This window comes from Pezoporus flaviventris, unplaced genomic scaffold (genome assembly GCF_033815535.1).
Source record: "Pezoporus flaviventris isolate CSIRO_AGI_PZ_B2104156 unplaced genomic scaffold, CSIRO_AGI_Pfla_v1 ptg000020l, whole genome shotgun sequence".
NCBI lineage: Eukaryota > Metazoa > Chordata > Aves > Psittaciformes > Psittacidae > Pezoporus > Pezoporus flaviventris.
In genome coordinates this window covers 7052164-7068310 of record NW_026892568.1, presented here as the reverse complement: position 1 = coordinate 7068310, position 16147 = coordinate 7052164, and the positions used below count along the sequence as shown (strand labels likewise).

Here is a 16147-nt window from a genome sequence, read left to right as displayed (position 1 = left end):
CTGTGTATGGTTCTCTAAAGACCACAGGCAATCAACAGAATGTACCTTGGCTCGACAGCAATCATAATAATATTTTTCTTCTTTTTCCCCCTGTTTTTTGTCTTAAACGAGTATAATTGTAGCTTCTTGTGGTGTGTGATGATGTCTGGGGTAAGAAGGTAAAAAGAAAAATCAGGGTGCCCCAGAGAATGTGGAAATACTGACTTCAAAGAAACTAGAAGTCTAACCTGTTAGAAAAAAAGGACTGGCTTAAATGTTTCTTGACCGAAAACCTTCTTAAAGCTCTGCTAAGCATGGCATCCAATGGAGTGCCATGGAACAGGTCTATTGCTCCACAACACAGCAGAGTGTTTTCACAGCAGGTTGAAAGGAACAACACAGTGGAATTCTGTCCCAGTGATGAGACTACTTGGCTTTTCTAGCAAAATTACTTTGATTTTTATGTTCTCTGCTATACTTACTACTCTTATTTGTTGGACTGTTACTATGAAACACGTGCTTGTTTGCAGCACAACCTCCAAACTCTTTGTTTTTCTCCATCTACTTAGACAATACTAGATGTTTCTGGTAGGCTTTAACCTAACCATTTACTTGTCCCATTAAATAAGTCCAAAGTGATGCTTTTTATGTTATATTTTATAACATAACACCTTGTAAATAAGCATTTTCAGCTAATGTCACCTTAAACTGATAAAAGGTCTTTAAAATTCTCTCAAACAACTGTTCATGATTGCTACATGTGTGGCATTATGCATTTTTATTTTGATGTACAAAAAGAACTGCTTTATACCCAATCCTGTAGTAGAACTAAAAGAGGCACAAAACCCAAGCATGTCTCTCTTTAAATGCTTGCTTTAAAGGTGCCACCACCTATTTGAATTAAGAAGAAATTAGCAAGCAGTAAGACAGCACTTCCTAGAATGTCTAGCATACCAAATATAATCGTTTTGCTACACTGCCTTGTCAGGAAAGAAACTGTCAAAACCTAAACCTACTGGCTTCTAAGCTGCATAATAATCTTATGTGTCTTGTGTAAATATACTTGCTACTAAACTGCATGCTTTAAAACAGAAAAAGATGTAGTTCTTCCACGATATTAGTCAAAGACTGATTCCACAGCTAGGACAGAAACACCACTATTTTTAACTTAAAGGAAGAAAAGCCTCCACAGTAGGCAAAACACTGAATCACCTTATCCTAATATGTTTGGATTCCTAAGAAATGCCATCAAAACTCATGAAGCTTTGGTTGAGACAAAAGAAATAATAATAGGCCTTTGTTGAACATCAAGAACAACTTAGTAATCAAGTTGCATATGCAGAATTCCAAGCTGCCTTCACACACAAACTGCCATAGTGACAGTAAGTCAGTGAGTCTTTCATACACCAGTCCCTTTGATCCAAACATGCAAGAAGCTCATGCCCAAACACACTCACCAAATCTTCATGCTTCAGTTCACAAAGGACAGAACAGCAGTTTCAGTGTCAGACTCATAAAGCAAGAGCAGGAAGACAATCAGAAACAGTTACACTGCTTATTATTTTGTTCTAATAATAACTGGCATTTTTCATCCATTTTTTTACCATCACAACCAATTTCAGAGTGTTAACACAGGGTTCAGCAAATTCCCACTAAACCATCAAAACCAACCTCCTAAGAGACTGGAAAAGATTTGGCAATATAAGTTTCCAACACAGACAAACCAGTATTATTGATTTTGCCTTCTCCTCCCAGTGTTTGCATATGAATTACCTTTCCTGAACTCCTTTCTGTCATTGCAGATCCCTTACTCCTGTATTTCTCAACACAACTTTCCAAACTACAGTCCTCAGAAAGCTCCCCAATCCTTTCCTTTCCCCCTGATTCTCAGGGGAAAAAAACCCACATGCACAGCATTTCTTATCCCATTCCTGTCATCTAGCAGCCTCGCTGGCCAGTGGACATCACAAACCATTCTATTAAACTGTGATATGCTCTGAGGGTTTCACAGCAAGCATCTAAGAACGCTCTGTGTGTCTGTGGAGAGTGCTTGTGAGTTAGGCTTGGAACGACACGCTGAGTTTATCAAAAAGACTGCTGGACCTTGCAACTGCATAAAAAAAAGCAGTCAGGATAAGACTGGGAAAGGCATTCATGCTTGATGAGAAAGGTAAAAGTATTTAGGTTTAAAACTATTATTTTCTGATTGAAAACAATCAAAGGCTAAGGAAAACAGCCATTTTATTGTCTAACTGTATTCCAAATTATGCCTTTATTGACAGAGCAGAGAATTCTGGCAGGGAAGGTGACTGATGCAAAGGAAAAGTGGATGAACCCAGGGAATGCATTGAAATCATCTGCTAAAGGAGGAAAAACAACAAAGTGGACTGCAAACGTTAAAGAGGCAGTAGCAGAGGCCTGAGTGTCAAGAAAATGAAGGGGACTGAACAATAGGAGGATATTGCTGGGTAACAAAGGACAAAGTCCAATGGCATTATATGTGAAAAACCAGCACATATTACTCCAGTTGTTTATATTAGTAGGTGTGAAGGTCAGCTACTCATGGGCACTTAATGTCAAGTGACATTAACAAGGACAAAACAGGATACTACTGTAAAATTGACATTTTGCTGTTACTGACTTCTTTATAATATAGAGAGATATAATCTGAAAGGCTTTAAGAGGGACTAGCAGCCAAAAGAATTACTAATCTAAGCATAACTAGGCTCAACAAATGCAACTAGGAGTGGAGAGAAAGGGTTAAACCATTTTGTGCTAAAACAAACAAACAAAATCATTCGTCAATTCAGGCTTAAAGGTTCTCACTTCTTCCATAACAGAATACAGATGATTCACAGCTGTTTGGCATCTGTCACACTTCTACCTAGTGAATGCATTCCCTTTGTCATTGGAGAGCTCCAAACACATGAACTGGAGTGCTCACAGCCAGCTCACCAGAGTGTAAGCATCGTGAATGTCACTGAATGTTCCTTATACATTTCTGCTAGTGGAAATCAAGAACTGGAGACCCGCAGGCATGCTAATATGAATGCAGTATTTGCTTACCTATGCCTGAGAAAAGCCGTTTTCACTTAGTAGAGCTACTTTGTGAAACAATCTGGAAACATCAGCCTTCAATTCAGATTTTTTTATTACATACATTGTTAGCAAATAAACATACTTCTTGCAGTTAGAAAGGCAGGAAAGTGTCAGTTCCTCTGATTTACAGTCAGAGCAGTCTCATGTTTACTGAATTATTCAGAAAATACAGTTGTTACTGAGCTGCAGTATTTTGCAAATACAGGATGAGCCAAACTGTGGTTATTTTGTTTTGAAATGCAGAAGCTTTTGGCCATATGAAACCAATTTTATGTATGCCACTGATTCAAAATAAAATGTTTATGTATTACTTTTGGCATCAAATTATTAGATTGTATCACATGGAAGAAGTCCCTCAGTTGAAACAGCTGTGCAAAGTACTCAAATTGGCTTGCTTGCTTCCTCTTTGATAAACCCCTCGCCTGCTTGGAAATTCCTATTTTTTCCAGGCCTCAGTTTGGTAGGCTTATTTGGCAATCTGTCATCTTTCACAGGCATGCACTTGCTCATTTCCTAGCAGCTGTGGACATACAAATTTCCATTAAAACCTACACAAATCCACTTAAAAGATCAGGTTCAGAAGCTTTTAATCTGCTAAAGCAAGAAAGACTAACAGCAAAGCACAAGTTCTTAAGATAAATTACAGAAAGAAGATATATATGTGACATTTACCCATCTTCTGTTCTAAAAGTTAAAAACGCATCCACTTTTCAGGATAGCACAAGCACATGTATCAAGAGTGTATCTGAAATTAATACCTGCTAGCCCTGTAACACTGCCCCAAAACATTAAGAACAAACATTTTTCCTAAATGAAATATTCTAAAATGAATGAACAGCAAGAAATTTGAAGTTCTGGACAAAAGATATACTTAAACCACTTGCTCTGTACGTAAAACCACTGTGAGAGGGCAGGTGATCCTCATACAACGGGCTATATATGGACACTGATGTAATGCAGAGCTCTCATTATTTGTAAATTCCTGACAACTAGAAGCTCTGAAACAACAGTAAATGTTTAATACTGTTTCATTCCCATAGAAATACATATTTACCCAACAGAGCATGTCAAGACAGTTCTGTAGCCTATTCATGACTATGGCTAAGGCCACACAGCCTTGCTTTTAGCAGAAGTGGAAGAATTGTTTCACGTATTGTTAGAGCGATCCCCCCATTCTCCTCCCCCTGCACTAAGATTAATGAAGTCCTTCATGCCTTTCAGAGCTACAGGAAGCTGAAATAATGACTAAAGATTCTTTGGTTATGCTTTCAGACTTGTCTGTACAACTCTCAAAACTCAGATTCTGGTAAAGTTACCTTGCTTTGTCTCTGAAGGAACTACCTATCCGTAGTACAGTCGTGTCCATATTCAGATTTTCTCAGATGATAACTATTGGAGGACCAGTGGCACAATTCCTTGGTAAAGTAGCTCAGATTTAGACAGGCATAATGAAAATACATACTGGAAGACAATTATGGAAACTGCTCCTGCATAAGGGTCTGGTTTTGCAATAGGCAGATAAGCTACTTCTCTTTGCCAGTTGCTCACACATAATTATGTATAGTCAGTGAAGCAGATTACAAAAGTAATGGGTTTAGAAAGAAATTTACTTCCTTGTAAAAATTATTATTTGTGTTTATAGACCTCTCTAGTAAAAGCTCAACACTGAGAAAAGATTGCACTTGAGACTACTCATCGAGAGTACTACAAACAACAAGTCCCAGTTTCACACAGACAACCATCACTTTGCCTTCCTGCACAACGGGGTAACTAGCTCACTCATAACTATACTTACAACTATGGAAAGTGTCTGACTTGACCCAACACAAACCATTCCACTATTTTTTTACTAGATGAAAGCAAACAGATTTTCACTATGGTTTTCACTAAAGAAAGGTGAATTGTGCTTTATATCTAGCTGCTTGCACCTGGTATCCTGCTATAAAAGGAGCCTTTGGACTTCACCTATCCTTAAAACAGAACTTGAAACTAAAGTATTAGAGAAAATGTGCTTGCTACTGAGGCATGTAATTTCTTCCTTCCTCTTTATTCTAAAGTTGTTCACATTACCTACTTGAGGAAAAAAGCCCAAGCAACCTGAGATGTGAGTCACACACAAGACATGGCAGATTCTTATCACAGGGACCCTTTTCTCACCAAATACTCTATTTGTGTTCAGTAGTACCCTCTATTGTACAAAACAGCATGATAGATTCAAGCATTGGAACTTGACATTAATGTGTTCCATGGACATGGCTTCATTATAAAAGTCATGAAAGAGTTAGTTTAAAATATGGCAGAACACCAGAAATTGTTTTGCCACTTCCAATTCTAGAAACCATCTTTGGTTTCTAGAACATGGCAACAAGGTCCACAAAGTTTCTTCTCCTTCCACTAAGCTATAGTTTTGTTCATTCTCTCCTTCCCATGGTCTCCAAAAGGGCAAAGGATGCTTCCTCCAGCATCACCTTCACCTCTTCAACTTGAAAGTCAACATTGTTTATTTGCCAAAGAAAATTTTATTCATTTTCTATCACTAATGCGTGTTTATTTATAGAGCTCTACCAGCAAAGAGGAAAATGGGAATTCACTGGACATGGCACCAGCATCATCATTACTTCAACAACCCCATTCTGTTTGAGACAAATTGAGCTACACTTAAAACTCTTAACCACTGCAAAATGCCCATTTATACCAGTATGCCAAGCAGTGCTGTCAAGAGGGGATATGCCCCAAGTCACCTGCAACCACTGGATTTTAAAGAAAACTGCTTTAAAAGCAAAAGGGTAATAATTAATCATTTTTAAATTGCAGGAAATAGCTATTATTTAAGTTCTTGAATAAAAATACACTAAAATTTGTGGGGGATTGTGCTTTAAATATAAGTAAGCTAAAAGAATGGAAATGTGAAGCAGTAAATGAAAGGGTCAGCTGTCACACACTCCCTAAAGGGAGGAGGCAAACATCTAGCAAAGAAACACAAAACCCATTACGAATTTTAACCCACACCTTTGTATGAGTAGACACGGATCTTACAAAGCAGAACAGAGCCCTCTAGTACCATTATTCTTTCAGCCAAGAGACAGAACCAAGGCCTCACAAAAGTGACTTTGTACAATTTAACTGGGCTGTAGCCCACAAAAACTGCTATCGCTGTCGCCCAGCGTGCTGACAGGAAATAGTTGCTGCCTTGAGCCTTGATCTACCCACGTGAAATGGAGCTTGCTGGCTGACCACAGACCGGCCTCTGTTCTCTTTGTAATTGTCAACATCTGCTCGGCAGATCTATGAATAATTTTATGACAGAAAAACAAGAAAGATCTCTCCTACTGACTCCAAAGGTTGTTGGGTTTGTTTTTGTCTTCTTAAACACATGTAATGTGACACTGAGATTAAGAGAGCCTGCTTTGCTCATTGGTCGAGATCTGCATCCTTCTGGAAGATGCCATTAAAATGGAACTCAGGGCAGGTAGGAAAAGCTAATGCTGCTGACTGGTACCTTCTAAAAGCAGGTGGCCAAGCAGGTTGGCAGTTGAGATAGTAGAGCATTTCAAATATTGTAGGGAAGAGGAGCAGCAGTCCATTGGTGTGCGCTCTGTAGTCACCACCTTCACACAAGGTATCTGTGATTCCTCTGCTTCATGCCAAGTACAACAAACCTCCACTCAAATGTCTTACTCCTGGAGAAGTGAGGGTGTAAATACACCAATGGGCACATTCAACATGACTGGATTTTCAGCTGAAAGGAGAAACAACCTAAGGACAACTTAGCAGCACTGTCACTTGAAAACTCCACTTTCCTCTTTCAAGCAAGCCATCAGGGGTCCCAAGACTGTCAAGCATTTGAATTTAACAGTCTCTAATTTATCTTCATTTCCCAGTCACAGATGTATTTATACAATTATTTATTTTTACAGAAGAGCACCATTATGGGAGGTATGGATAAACTCTGGGGGACATGGCCACACTACAATTTTAGCTTGTCACCATGCCTGGCTAAAAAAAAGAAGTAGAGAAAGCTGGAGATGCAGGGACGCATTGCCAGCGGCCTATTGGCAGTACTCATTAGTGATGCTACTCTTCATGAGCAGTAGAAGTGGAAGAGTGGAAACAGCAATAACTAAAGAACAAATCACAAGGGGAGTATTTGCCAGTGCAATTCTCACACAGCTTGCCAGGACTGGAACACAATGTGACAAGGCTTTCTTGACTGACTCCTGCATACAGCACAGGTAGATTATTGGCTGTGCATGGAACAACAGAAATAAAGAAATCCTTTCTCCTTTAGTTTAAATACCCAGAAATACTCAGGAGGAAAAGAACAGCGAGAAGCATAAAGCTAAACATGGTCCTTTTAGCGCCTTGCTGAAGCATATGCTGTAGTCAGGTCCACCACAATCACTTCTTAATCTCTCTTTTTGGCTTCTATTACAACAAAGCTGAGAATTTCCCCACAATTTCCCCTATGTAAATGCTGAGACAGTAAGATTGCTTCTTGCTAGCTTGGGTTCAGTATCACCTTTCTGGCTTGGCAGCGCTCTAAATGAAGCGTGCCAAAGCATATGAGCACATTTAGTTTAGCACTGCTTCGCAGAGATCTGTAGACTTGTAGGGTCTGGTTTCTCCCAGAAACATTAAAACTTGTTTAAATGCAATTGTCACCCTGGTGACCCAATTTACCTCCTTTCCCTGAGACTTCGACTCAACAGATAGAGCATTTCACAGATACAGTACTGTTTTCTCCTGCATATGAAGATGATTACTATGCTGCTCCTTTCTTGCACTCATGAGGGGTTACATTTCTTTATTAGAAACTATTAAGCAATTTGTTCCTTGCAAAATTAATGGGCTATTGACTATGTGGTGAACTTGCGGTTCTTCGGTGAAGCACCAGGGAACAGGCAAACTTGGGGTGAGAGATGAAAGAAAATGAAGTGAGAAAGTGAAAGCTGCTGACTTCTGTCACTGCCATAACAACCAAGTACAAAAATCTGCCATGGAAAACAGCAGAAAACTTTAGGACACAAAGGAAACGGAGTGTGAGACCTGGCCATAGAGTCCCGAAGTCCCCAAACTGACACAAAGTCAAACCAATGGGTTTCATACAAATAAAAGTCTGGCACGGACATTCAAAATAAATTTGAATTAAGGTGCATAAAAAAAAAATCCGGATCACCATTATGTGTTATTAAGCACAAACTTAGCCCGTTTTACTAGCTTTTAGCAAAAACATGGATATGACTTGCTATAGACCACTCGCAATCCTGCGGCAAAGGTGCTTCAAAAGGGCAGCGGGTGACAAATGGAGACAAGAATAAAGAACATGAACATTAGATGAGACAACAATAAAACGGAGGCACACCAAGCAAATGTAGAGCAGAAGCTGTTTGTGCTAAGTGGCTATGGAAGGAGCATTTGTACAACATGTTGCAATCTGATTTAAAACAAAAAACACAACCCCTCCAAGAAACAGCAAAGCAAAACAAAAAGGATGTGCATCTTAAGTGTCACTACTTAGGATATGAACTCCCATCAGTCACGCCATTCTGCTTTGTGTTATACAGTACGAAATGACCTAGATACAGAGAGTACAAGGAAGATGAAAAACCATCAGTAATATATTACATCAACTCAAAGCTCTTGCACTTTACCATCCATCAAACAGGTTACACAAGACAAATACTTTCATGGAAGAAATGGTTATGCTACAGAGACTTGTACAGATTTTAGTATAATCAGAGTAGTGCTGCTCTCTCGTAGAGATGTGGTTATATTTGTATAAAGGTTGTAGGCAACTGAGACGTAACCATGAGCTATGCTGGTACAAATGTGCCTTTTCTACAGGCGAACCCAGAGTATATTCTGGCATCAAATCCCTCATCAGATAGATAAAACAATCAAACTTCTACAAGCTTAACAGCTAAATTATAGACAGTGCACTTACTTGGCCATTAGTGGCAGAATAAACTCCCCAAAGTCATAAGGATTTAAACAGTATTTTAAGTGAAATTTTAACCATTCTTTCAACAGCAAGAGCTTGCCTTCATTTCTCTTTACCTCTTTATAAAGTAATCACAATCCCGAGATTCATGTTCCTTACTATATTTATTTCATTCTGGCATTATTAGAGTACAGGTATGTAAAGAATTACCCAAAATAAATATGGACGTCCTGGCACACTAAGAAATTATACTCCTGAAAATAAGCCTTTTTATTGTACAAACTTTCTGAACACCTATCTTTTATATTGACTGGCATATTGAATATCTACACCAATAAAGTCAACACCAGAAATGAATGGAAAGTAGTTCAAATTTGTATTAAAAAAATGGTAACATTTGCTTTTTGCGTTTCAGTGGCTCTGAAGAAATCACCGTCGCTTGCAGCAGCCACAAAGCCATCAGACTTGGTTTACAGCAATCAGAATTGTCTGTTTCCCTCAGATTTTATGTTTGTACAATGAAAGGTACAAAACTGCTGGGTTTACACTTCTGCGCTGCCTTTTCCTGTGCTTGGGAGCAGTCACTGCAAGTGATGCAAAAGGTTAAATCCACCCACATCATCGAAACCAACTCATCCAGAGAGGTGGCAAAGGACCAACAGTCACACTCGAAGCCAGATGTAAGACCATTTCCTTCCTTGTTATACACCCCAGGCACTGCAACTGCTCCGATTTCCGTTTGGGCCAGGGCTGGACTATCCCCCTGCTAACCACAAAGCACATGCCTACTCCACCTCCTTTACATGTGATTGTTCCAGTTCTCAAAATGCGAGCTGCATACACAAGCACTACTTCTAGAGGAACTAGATGTGCTAATCATCCTTAAGACCATGTTATTGCAATAACTGAATAGACAAATACCTTTTCTTAATGAAAAAGGACACGCTGTTCACAGCTACAGTGGATCCAAGCTACCACACTGAAAAGCTCACTATTAGTTTTCTATTTGCATAGCTGCAGCTCAAGAACTTCTAATCACCGTCCATTTGGCCAAGGCTGTACAAAGAGAATAAAAAAATCCCATGTCCCAGTTTGTCACACTTGCACTAAGGAAAACAAAAAATTAAATCTAATTGTTAAATCTGGCTCCTTATACTCAAAAGGAGTTGGACTGGACCAAGATCTGTTCTTTTTACAACACAAAGACAAAAAGGCCTCAAACACAACACTAGAACATATATCGGCAGTACTTATGACATGATATGGTATTTTAGAGTTCAGCTTCCTTAAGTAGTCAAAAAATCTGAGAAGCAAGAACTACTGGAGAGACCAATGTCAAACATGGCAGGGTGAGCTCAAAATAAAAAATAGAATCTTGACTGTGATAGAGCAAACTGGCCTTTAGACCTACTGTCCATTATGGGAGATGATGCTTCCATACTCAGCCATTCCAATTACTATAGAAATTACTGAGCTTTCCTGAAAATCAGGCCCAGTACTTGTATCACTAAAAACTGAGACCAGAAAAGGAAGTTTTTTTTCCAGTAATAAATAGAATGCACTTCACTTATGCTTATATACAATTTTTAAACCAGTGAGAAACTATTCAGTGCCAAGTTGCAAGAGACAAATGTTTTTTCGTATATAAGTCTATTATACAGAGCTGCACTGCAGTAAAAATATGTCTGAAATCAGTAATTTTTATTACACCAAAAGCCACAGTAAAAATATTTCCTTTTTTTTTGTGGCATCAGCATTTTGATTTCAAATTCAAAGAAAGAAAATGACAGGAAGTTAAGGGTGTATCTGCTCTGTGCTCTCACAGAGGACCAACTGAAAAATAAACATCACTAAACTGGTTGGAAAGTTGTATGTGGAGCAGGCTTTTTGTTTTGAAAGGGGAAAGAAAAAGTTAGGGCTACTTCAGTATCTCACATATCATTTTAGAACAAAAACTGGGGTTTGTCCCTCATCTGTTAGATGAAAGTTTCCTTAAGCTATCAAAGGCACTGGGAAAAGCCCAAAGCTAGCACGTCAGTAGGAGAAATAAGGAAGATCAAACAAGAATAAGTGGAGCATTCCGAAACTAGAAGTTATTAGTTGGTTCCATCCATGTCCCAGCATTAATAACCAAGTCCCGATTTTACTTTAACTTCTCAGCCCTATCATACAAAGTGATTTTCAGAAGTACTGAAGATACACAAACGGTGGTAATAGTTTGGAAAACGAATTCCCTGTTTCTGAAGTCATAAACCTTGACAGTTTCCCTTTACACTTGGCATTACCCACCCACCTCTTACATCAAATGTCTTAAGAAGAACGCTTTTTAGGATGCAGACATGCTGCATTCCATATTGGTATGCTTCATTACTTAAAATGGAACAAATTCCAACTCAAATCGGAGATGAGCTTTTCCCTACCTGCTTAATTTCAATGTCCACCAAAACCTTATTGTGCTTTTTCTGCCATACAAGTACCCATCATGCTGTAGGACAGCATTCATTGTGAACTCCTTGGAATAAAGCCAAACTTCCTCTACTCCCAAGCTGCTTTTATACTGTATTATAATGTTTCTGCTACATTTAAATATTACAATGTATTATGAACCACAGTCAAGCCTTGTTTAAGCATGCAAATTACCAAACAATATACAAAAAGGAAAATACCAAATTACTTAACACTCTTTCCCTAACAGTATGCCTTTAAACTCATGCAAAATTGCTAACACGCAAAGCAAAATCCGTATGCACTTCTGAACGACTGCAAACCTGTTTCTAAGTTCAAAACTACCTGACCTTGAGATGCCTTTACATAAAGCCTCACTAGGAAGTTCTAATTGTGCTTTGAGTTCACAGATGTGGCTAAGCCATTTCTCATTAAACTTCCTAGAACTCCACGAACCCCTTTGACATGCATTTTCAAATGTAAATATAAACACTGACTAGCTTGTGAAACTTTGTTCTCCTCTGGAGGAGAATGAATCAAGGATCAACCACAAAAGGAAGCAGTTGGGTTTTTTTCTGACATGGTATATGCTTAATCCCACACAAACCAGAGAATCTACTGTAATTACATAGTTTGTGGCCTCGGTTCTTTTGTTCAGTAGAAAAATATCAGGACTTCACTATTAATTCTTAGGTAAAATGGGGGAAGGAAAAGGAAATGGTGTCAAAAAATCCCAACATGTGTCGAGTCCTTTTTTATTGAAGGACAACAAACGAAAGTGAGACATTAAGAGTGACAAAGATACAGGGGGGGAGGATATCAGTCAGTCTTTTCATCTTCTATTCATTCTAAGGTAATGAAAGTCTTACCTCTGTCCTGCTTTTGCCTTTACTAATATAACCAGACAACAGGCATCGCATATATCCACTTTCAGACTGCCACCTCAACACTGACAACCAGCCCTAGCACTAAGGTGGAATTTTCTGGTCTGAGAGAGATGCTTAAAGCCAGAGATATTCAATCTGTGGCCCACATGGAAAAATTCATCCTGTGTGCAATCTACTCCTACTGGCTTTTTACCCAGTAAGAAGTTGCCTGGTGAGATACATAATGACAATACAATACCGAGTGTATTGAATTTATGGAAAAGGTCCAGCCATGTTATCAGGTCCTTCTTGCCTGGAAGGCAAGCTACATGCCCAACACAGGCAAAATGATCTGTTTCCAAAGCGAGTATCTGTAAATGCTGATTTGTAGCATGAACTTTTATCAACTGTTAAATAAAGTCTAATATAGGAAGGCTTAGTAGGTAGAGGAGCATAGCTTTTAAACCTATCAGCTAAATTTAACAGAACAGCACAGAAACGAGTGTATTACAAAACTCTAACATGTTAATCATCATTCTTCTATCAGGTGGTCCAGAGAGTTTGTTGGTAAGAACTGCAGATCACCTGTGAAAGCTTCCACATTTCTGCAACACAAAGAGCTCTGAGATCATCCGCAAAGTACAGCATGTATCAGGAAGCAGTACAGACACAGTCCCATGGAGCAGACATACAGAATCACCATGTTCTGTTCAGACTGTTCCTTTGTTTAATTAGGACAGTCCAGTCTTATCAACCATAGGGCCCACTCCTTTCTGGGAGTCTCCTCGCATGCTCACATCTCCTTTCACTCTAAGCTTGCCGTCTGCTTCCTAAGTGAACAACCATATGAAAGCAGAAAAATCTCTTGTCGCTGGGGACTTAAAAATGGTAGGTCAGATGGAATAATGCTTCAAGCTGAATTTAATACTCCACAGGCTGTGAGACTAAACTAACCTAAAGCAGTTATTTAACAGACATGGATATGAACTCAGCTGGTTTAGTAACAGTCAGCACCAATCCTTAAAAACTACTTGTATAAATATTTGTGGAATTAATCCAACCTTAAAACCATTTAGACCTTTTTACTTATACAGCGCAGTAAAATTTTCAGCGTACAAGAGGGGCTGCATGATCACACTTCAATCATGTTTCAAGCACAATTCAGACTTGGATATCCTGTAGGATCAGTTTTAATCTACATTTTTTCCACTTACTCCAACATCAGAACAGTCAGTTCTCTTAATTTGTTTGCTCATTTTCTTCCTGTACCTGTCACTGTGCTCTGCACTTCCCAAGAAGTTAAAATTATATGTACATACATTTCAACCATTGGCAGAAAGATAGCAAGTCTAGCTGAACACTTACACGTGTATTTTAAGGCTTATATTACTATACCTATAAAAGTGTTTTATTCACTTATCATATATAGAATATAACCTTAAACAAGCAAATATTAAACTTTCAAAAGTAGTTTTCTCATTATTATGCTCTCTTGGTTCTCTCTTCCTCCCACCAAACTCTCTGGGGTATATATTCTAAAATTTCACGCATAGCATAAAGTATCTTTGGAATGTTACAGTATAATTGTTTAGAGAAACATTTAATGGATGAGTAAGCATCAAGAGGCCACAGCTAAGGGAAGAGAAAAGTTAAAATGCTAGAAGCCTTCTGAATTGAATGATCTTCTCAGCATGAGGACAGAGACGGACATTTGATCCAAAACTCTGGTATTGACACAAGTGTTTTAAAACCAGCAGCCAGCATCAAGGCGCATGAAGCATCCAACCACCTAACAGAACATTTGCTACCACCCACCTCCTTCGAACTGGACTTCAGCCACTGTCTCATAAAGCAGTCAAACACTGTAGGCTATTACTGATCAATAACATGAATATTATGATAGGCGATTACATGATCTTGACAACTGGCTATTTTCTTTGTTTAAATCAGTTACTTGGTTCCTGATTTACAGCACAAATAATTTGCATGTGCATGATACAGAAATGCAACTGGAAAAAAAGCCAGGCACTGAGTAGAGAGACAGCTAAAAAAAGCTGAACAGCCTTTCACTACAGGAAACTGCTGGAGACAATATGCTGTAAATTAAAGCCAATTTTCCTGAATTCCCTGAAGGACTGCTCCTCCCAGAGATTCTACAAATTCATTAGCAAAGGCCCATCATTATAGTTTTCTTAGAGTTTAAAAAGAGCACACCCAAAGTAAAACATGGGATATACCAGAGGTAGAACAGTAGGACAAATCAGGCCTAACCTTACAGAATTTATACCCTGATTATTAGAGCACAGCTGAGATGGTTTCTACACTCCAGTTCCTCCTTCTCCTTCCAATTCTTTAAGTCAAGGAAAAGCAAAATAACAACCTCCCTACCTGAATTTCTGATGAGAAGAATGAATACTGAACCAGGAGAGGTGCCATATACCTCCATACACTGCTCTGGAAATCAAGCTCTTCTTGTAGCCCCAGGTTAGAAGAGCCGGACTTCCTGCAGACTTGTGCCACAGCTGAAGCTTGCCTCATGATCAGGCACCTAAAATCTCTGTGGTGCTTAACAACATATGACTTGCAGCTGGGGCAGTGTATGCTCGCCTAGCTTCACATTTCCAGAATGTTCAGAAATATGGTGTCCTTGAGGAACCTCTATTTCTGCATTAAATTTGGTGGAGAACAGGTAACAGGTTTAAAACAATGAATGAGGAATACATGAATAACGGGATTTTATAAATCTCATCTTGTTAATAAGCTCCTGGGCTAGTAGCACAAGTTCTGCTATGCAGCCTTCTAGCTCCAAACCCAATCTATCTTCCAAAATTCCTTGTCTATTTGTAAATTGTGTGAATCTAAATCGTATGTAAAGATAATGGATTGCACATGCTGCCTGAGTGAGGCTTTAAGAGATATTTGTAGGCACATAAGATTGCAAGGGACTTCTCAGGTTACTGCATTTGTATCTTACTATCAGAAACACTAGATTAAATAATCTCTTCCTGAAGACATATACCCTCATCCTAAAAACAGTTTTCTCTTTACATAGCTCTATTTAAACAATCTCAAAACCAGGACAGTTCTTTTAATTTCCAGTTTAACTCATTAAAGACCCCATCCAGTGGCCACTTAGATGGGACTGTGTAGGACAAGGTTTTTTTTTTCTTCTCCTCAACAACACACTGATCCCGATGTTGCAGTCAGATAAATTCACTGGTTTAAATCCAGATGGGTTTTTTTCTAGTGCTATACTCAGAGACAAATCCAAATATTCCATGGGTAACTTCTTCTGTAACTACTTTCACTTGGTGAATTATAGGAAACTGTAATACCACTGCTGATTTAAAACAAGGTCTATAGATTACTTCTTGTGTTACAATGACCATACCAGAGCCTTTAAGTATGTCTTTTGGGGTTAGGGTAATGGGGAACACAATAGTTTACAATGAAGTCTAACAAACAAGGGTATGTTAATCTTTTCAGCCACTTAAAACCAGAAAAATCAAAAGCAAATGCCTTCCTACCGTAGCATCACAAAACCCAAACCCAAATACTTGCATTTTAATGCCTGCTGGAATGCTTTCTGCTAACCATCCATTAGATTTCTTACAGTACTCAGTACACACATATTCTTCCACAGGCTGGACTGATTTCTTCCACAGTTTAACTTGTTTTTGCCAAAGTCTCTTTTAGTTCAGCACTGGCTGCCTGCCTAATGAAACCACCTTTCTTTATGCCAAAACTGTCATCTTCAGTTGCACAAGACGCATCTTACTTACAAACATGTATAATGAGCCCAATGTTTTATGCCTGA

At 38.8% G+C, this 16147-nt stretch overlaps 1 protein-coding gene across 5 annotated transcripts in view; it reads right to left on the bottom strand.

The window, feature by feature from the left end:
* B3GNTL1 (UDP-GlcNAc:betaGal beta-1,3-N-acetylglucosaminyltransferase like 1) overlaps positions 1 to 16147 on the bottom strand; it is a 118249-nt gene that overhangs the window by 65443 nt on the left and 36659 nt on the right. Inside the window, exon 1 of one of the 5 annotated variants that reach the window (XM_061455620.1) lies at positions 14719 to 14858. The exons of the other annotated variants lie outside the window; for them this stretch is intronic. Coding sequence (XP_061311604.1) covers positions 14719 to 14766 — 48 coding nt within the window. The 5' untranslated portion in view covers positions 14767 to 14858. Of the gene's footprint in view, positions 1 to 14718; positions 14859 to 16147 lie in introns of those variants that run through there. 5 annotated transcript variants of the gene reach the window in all.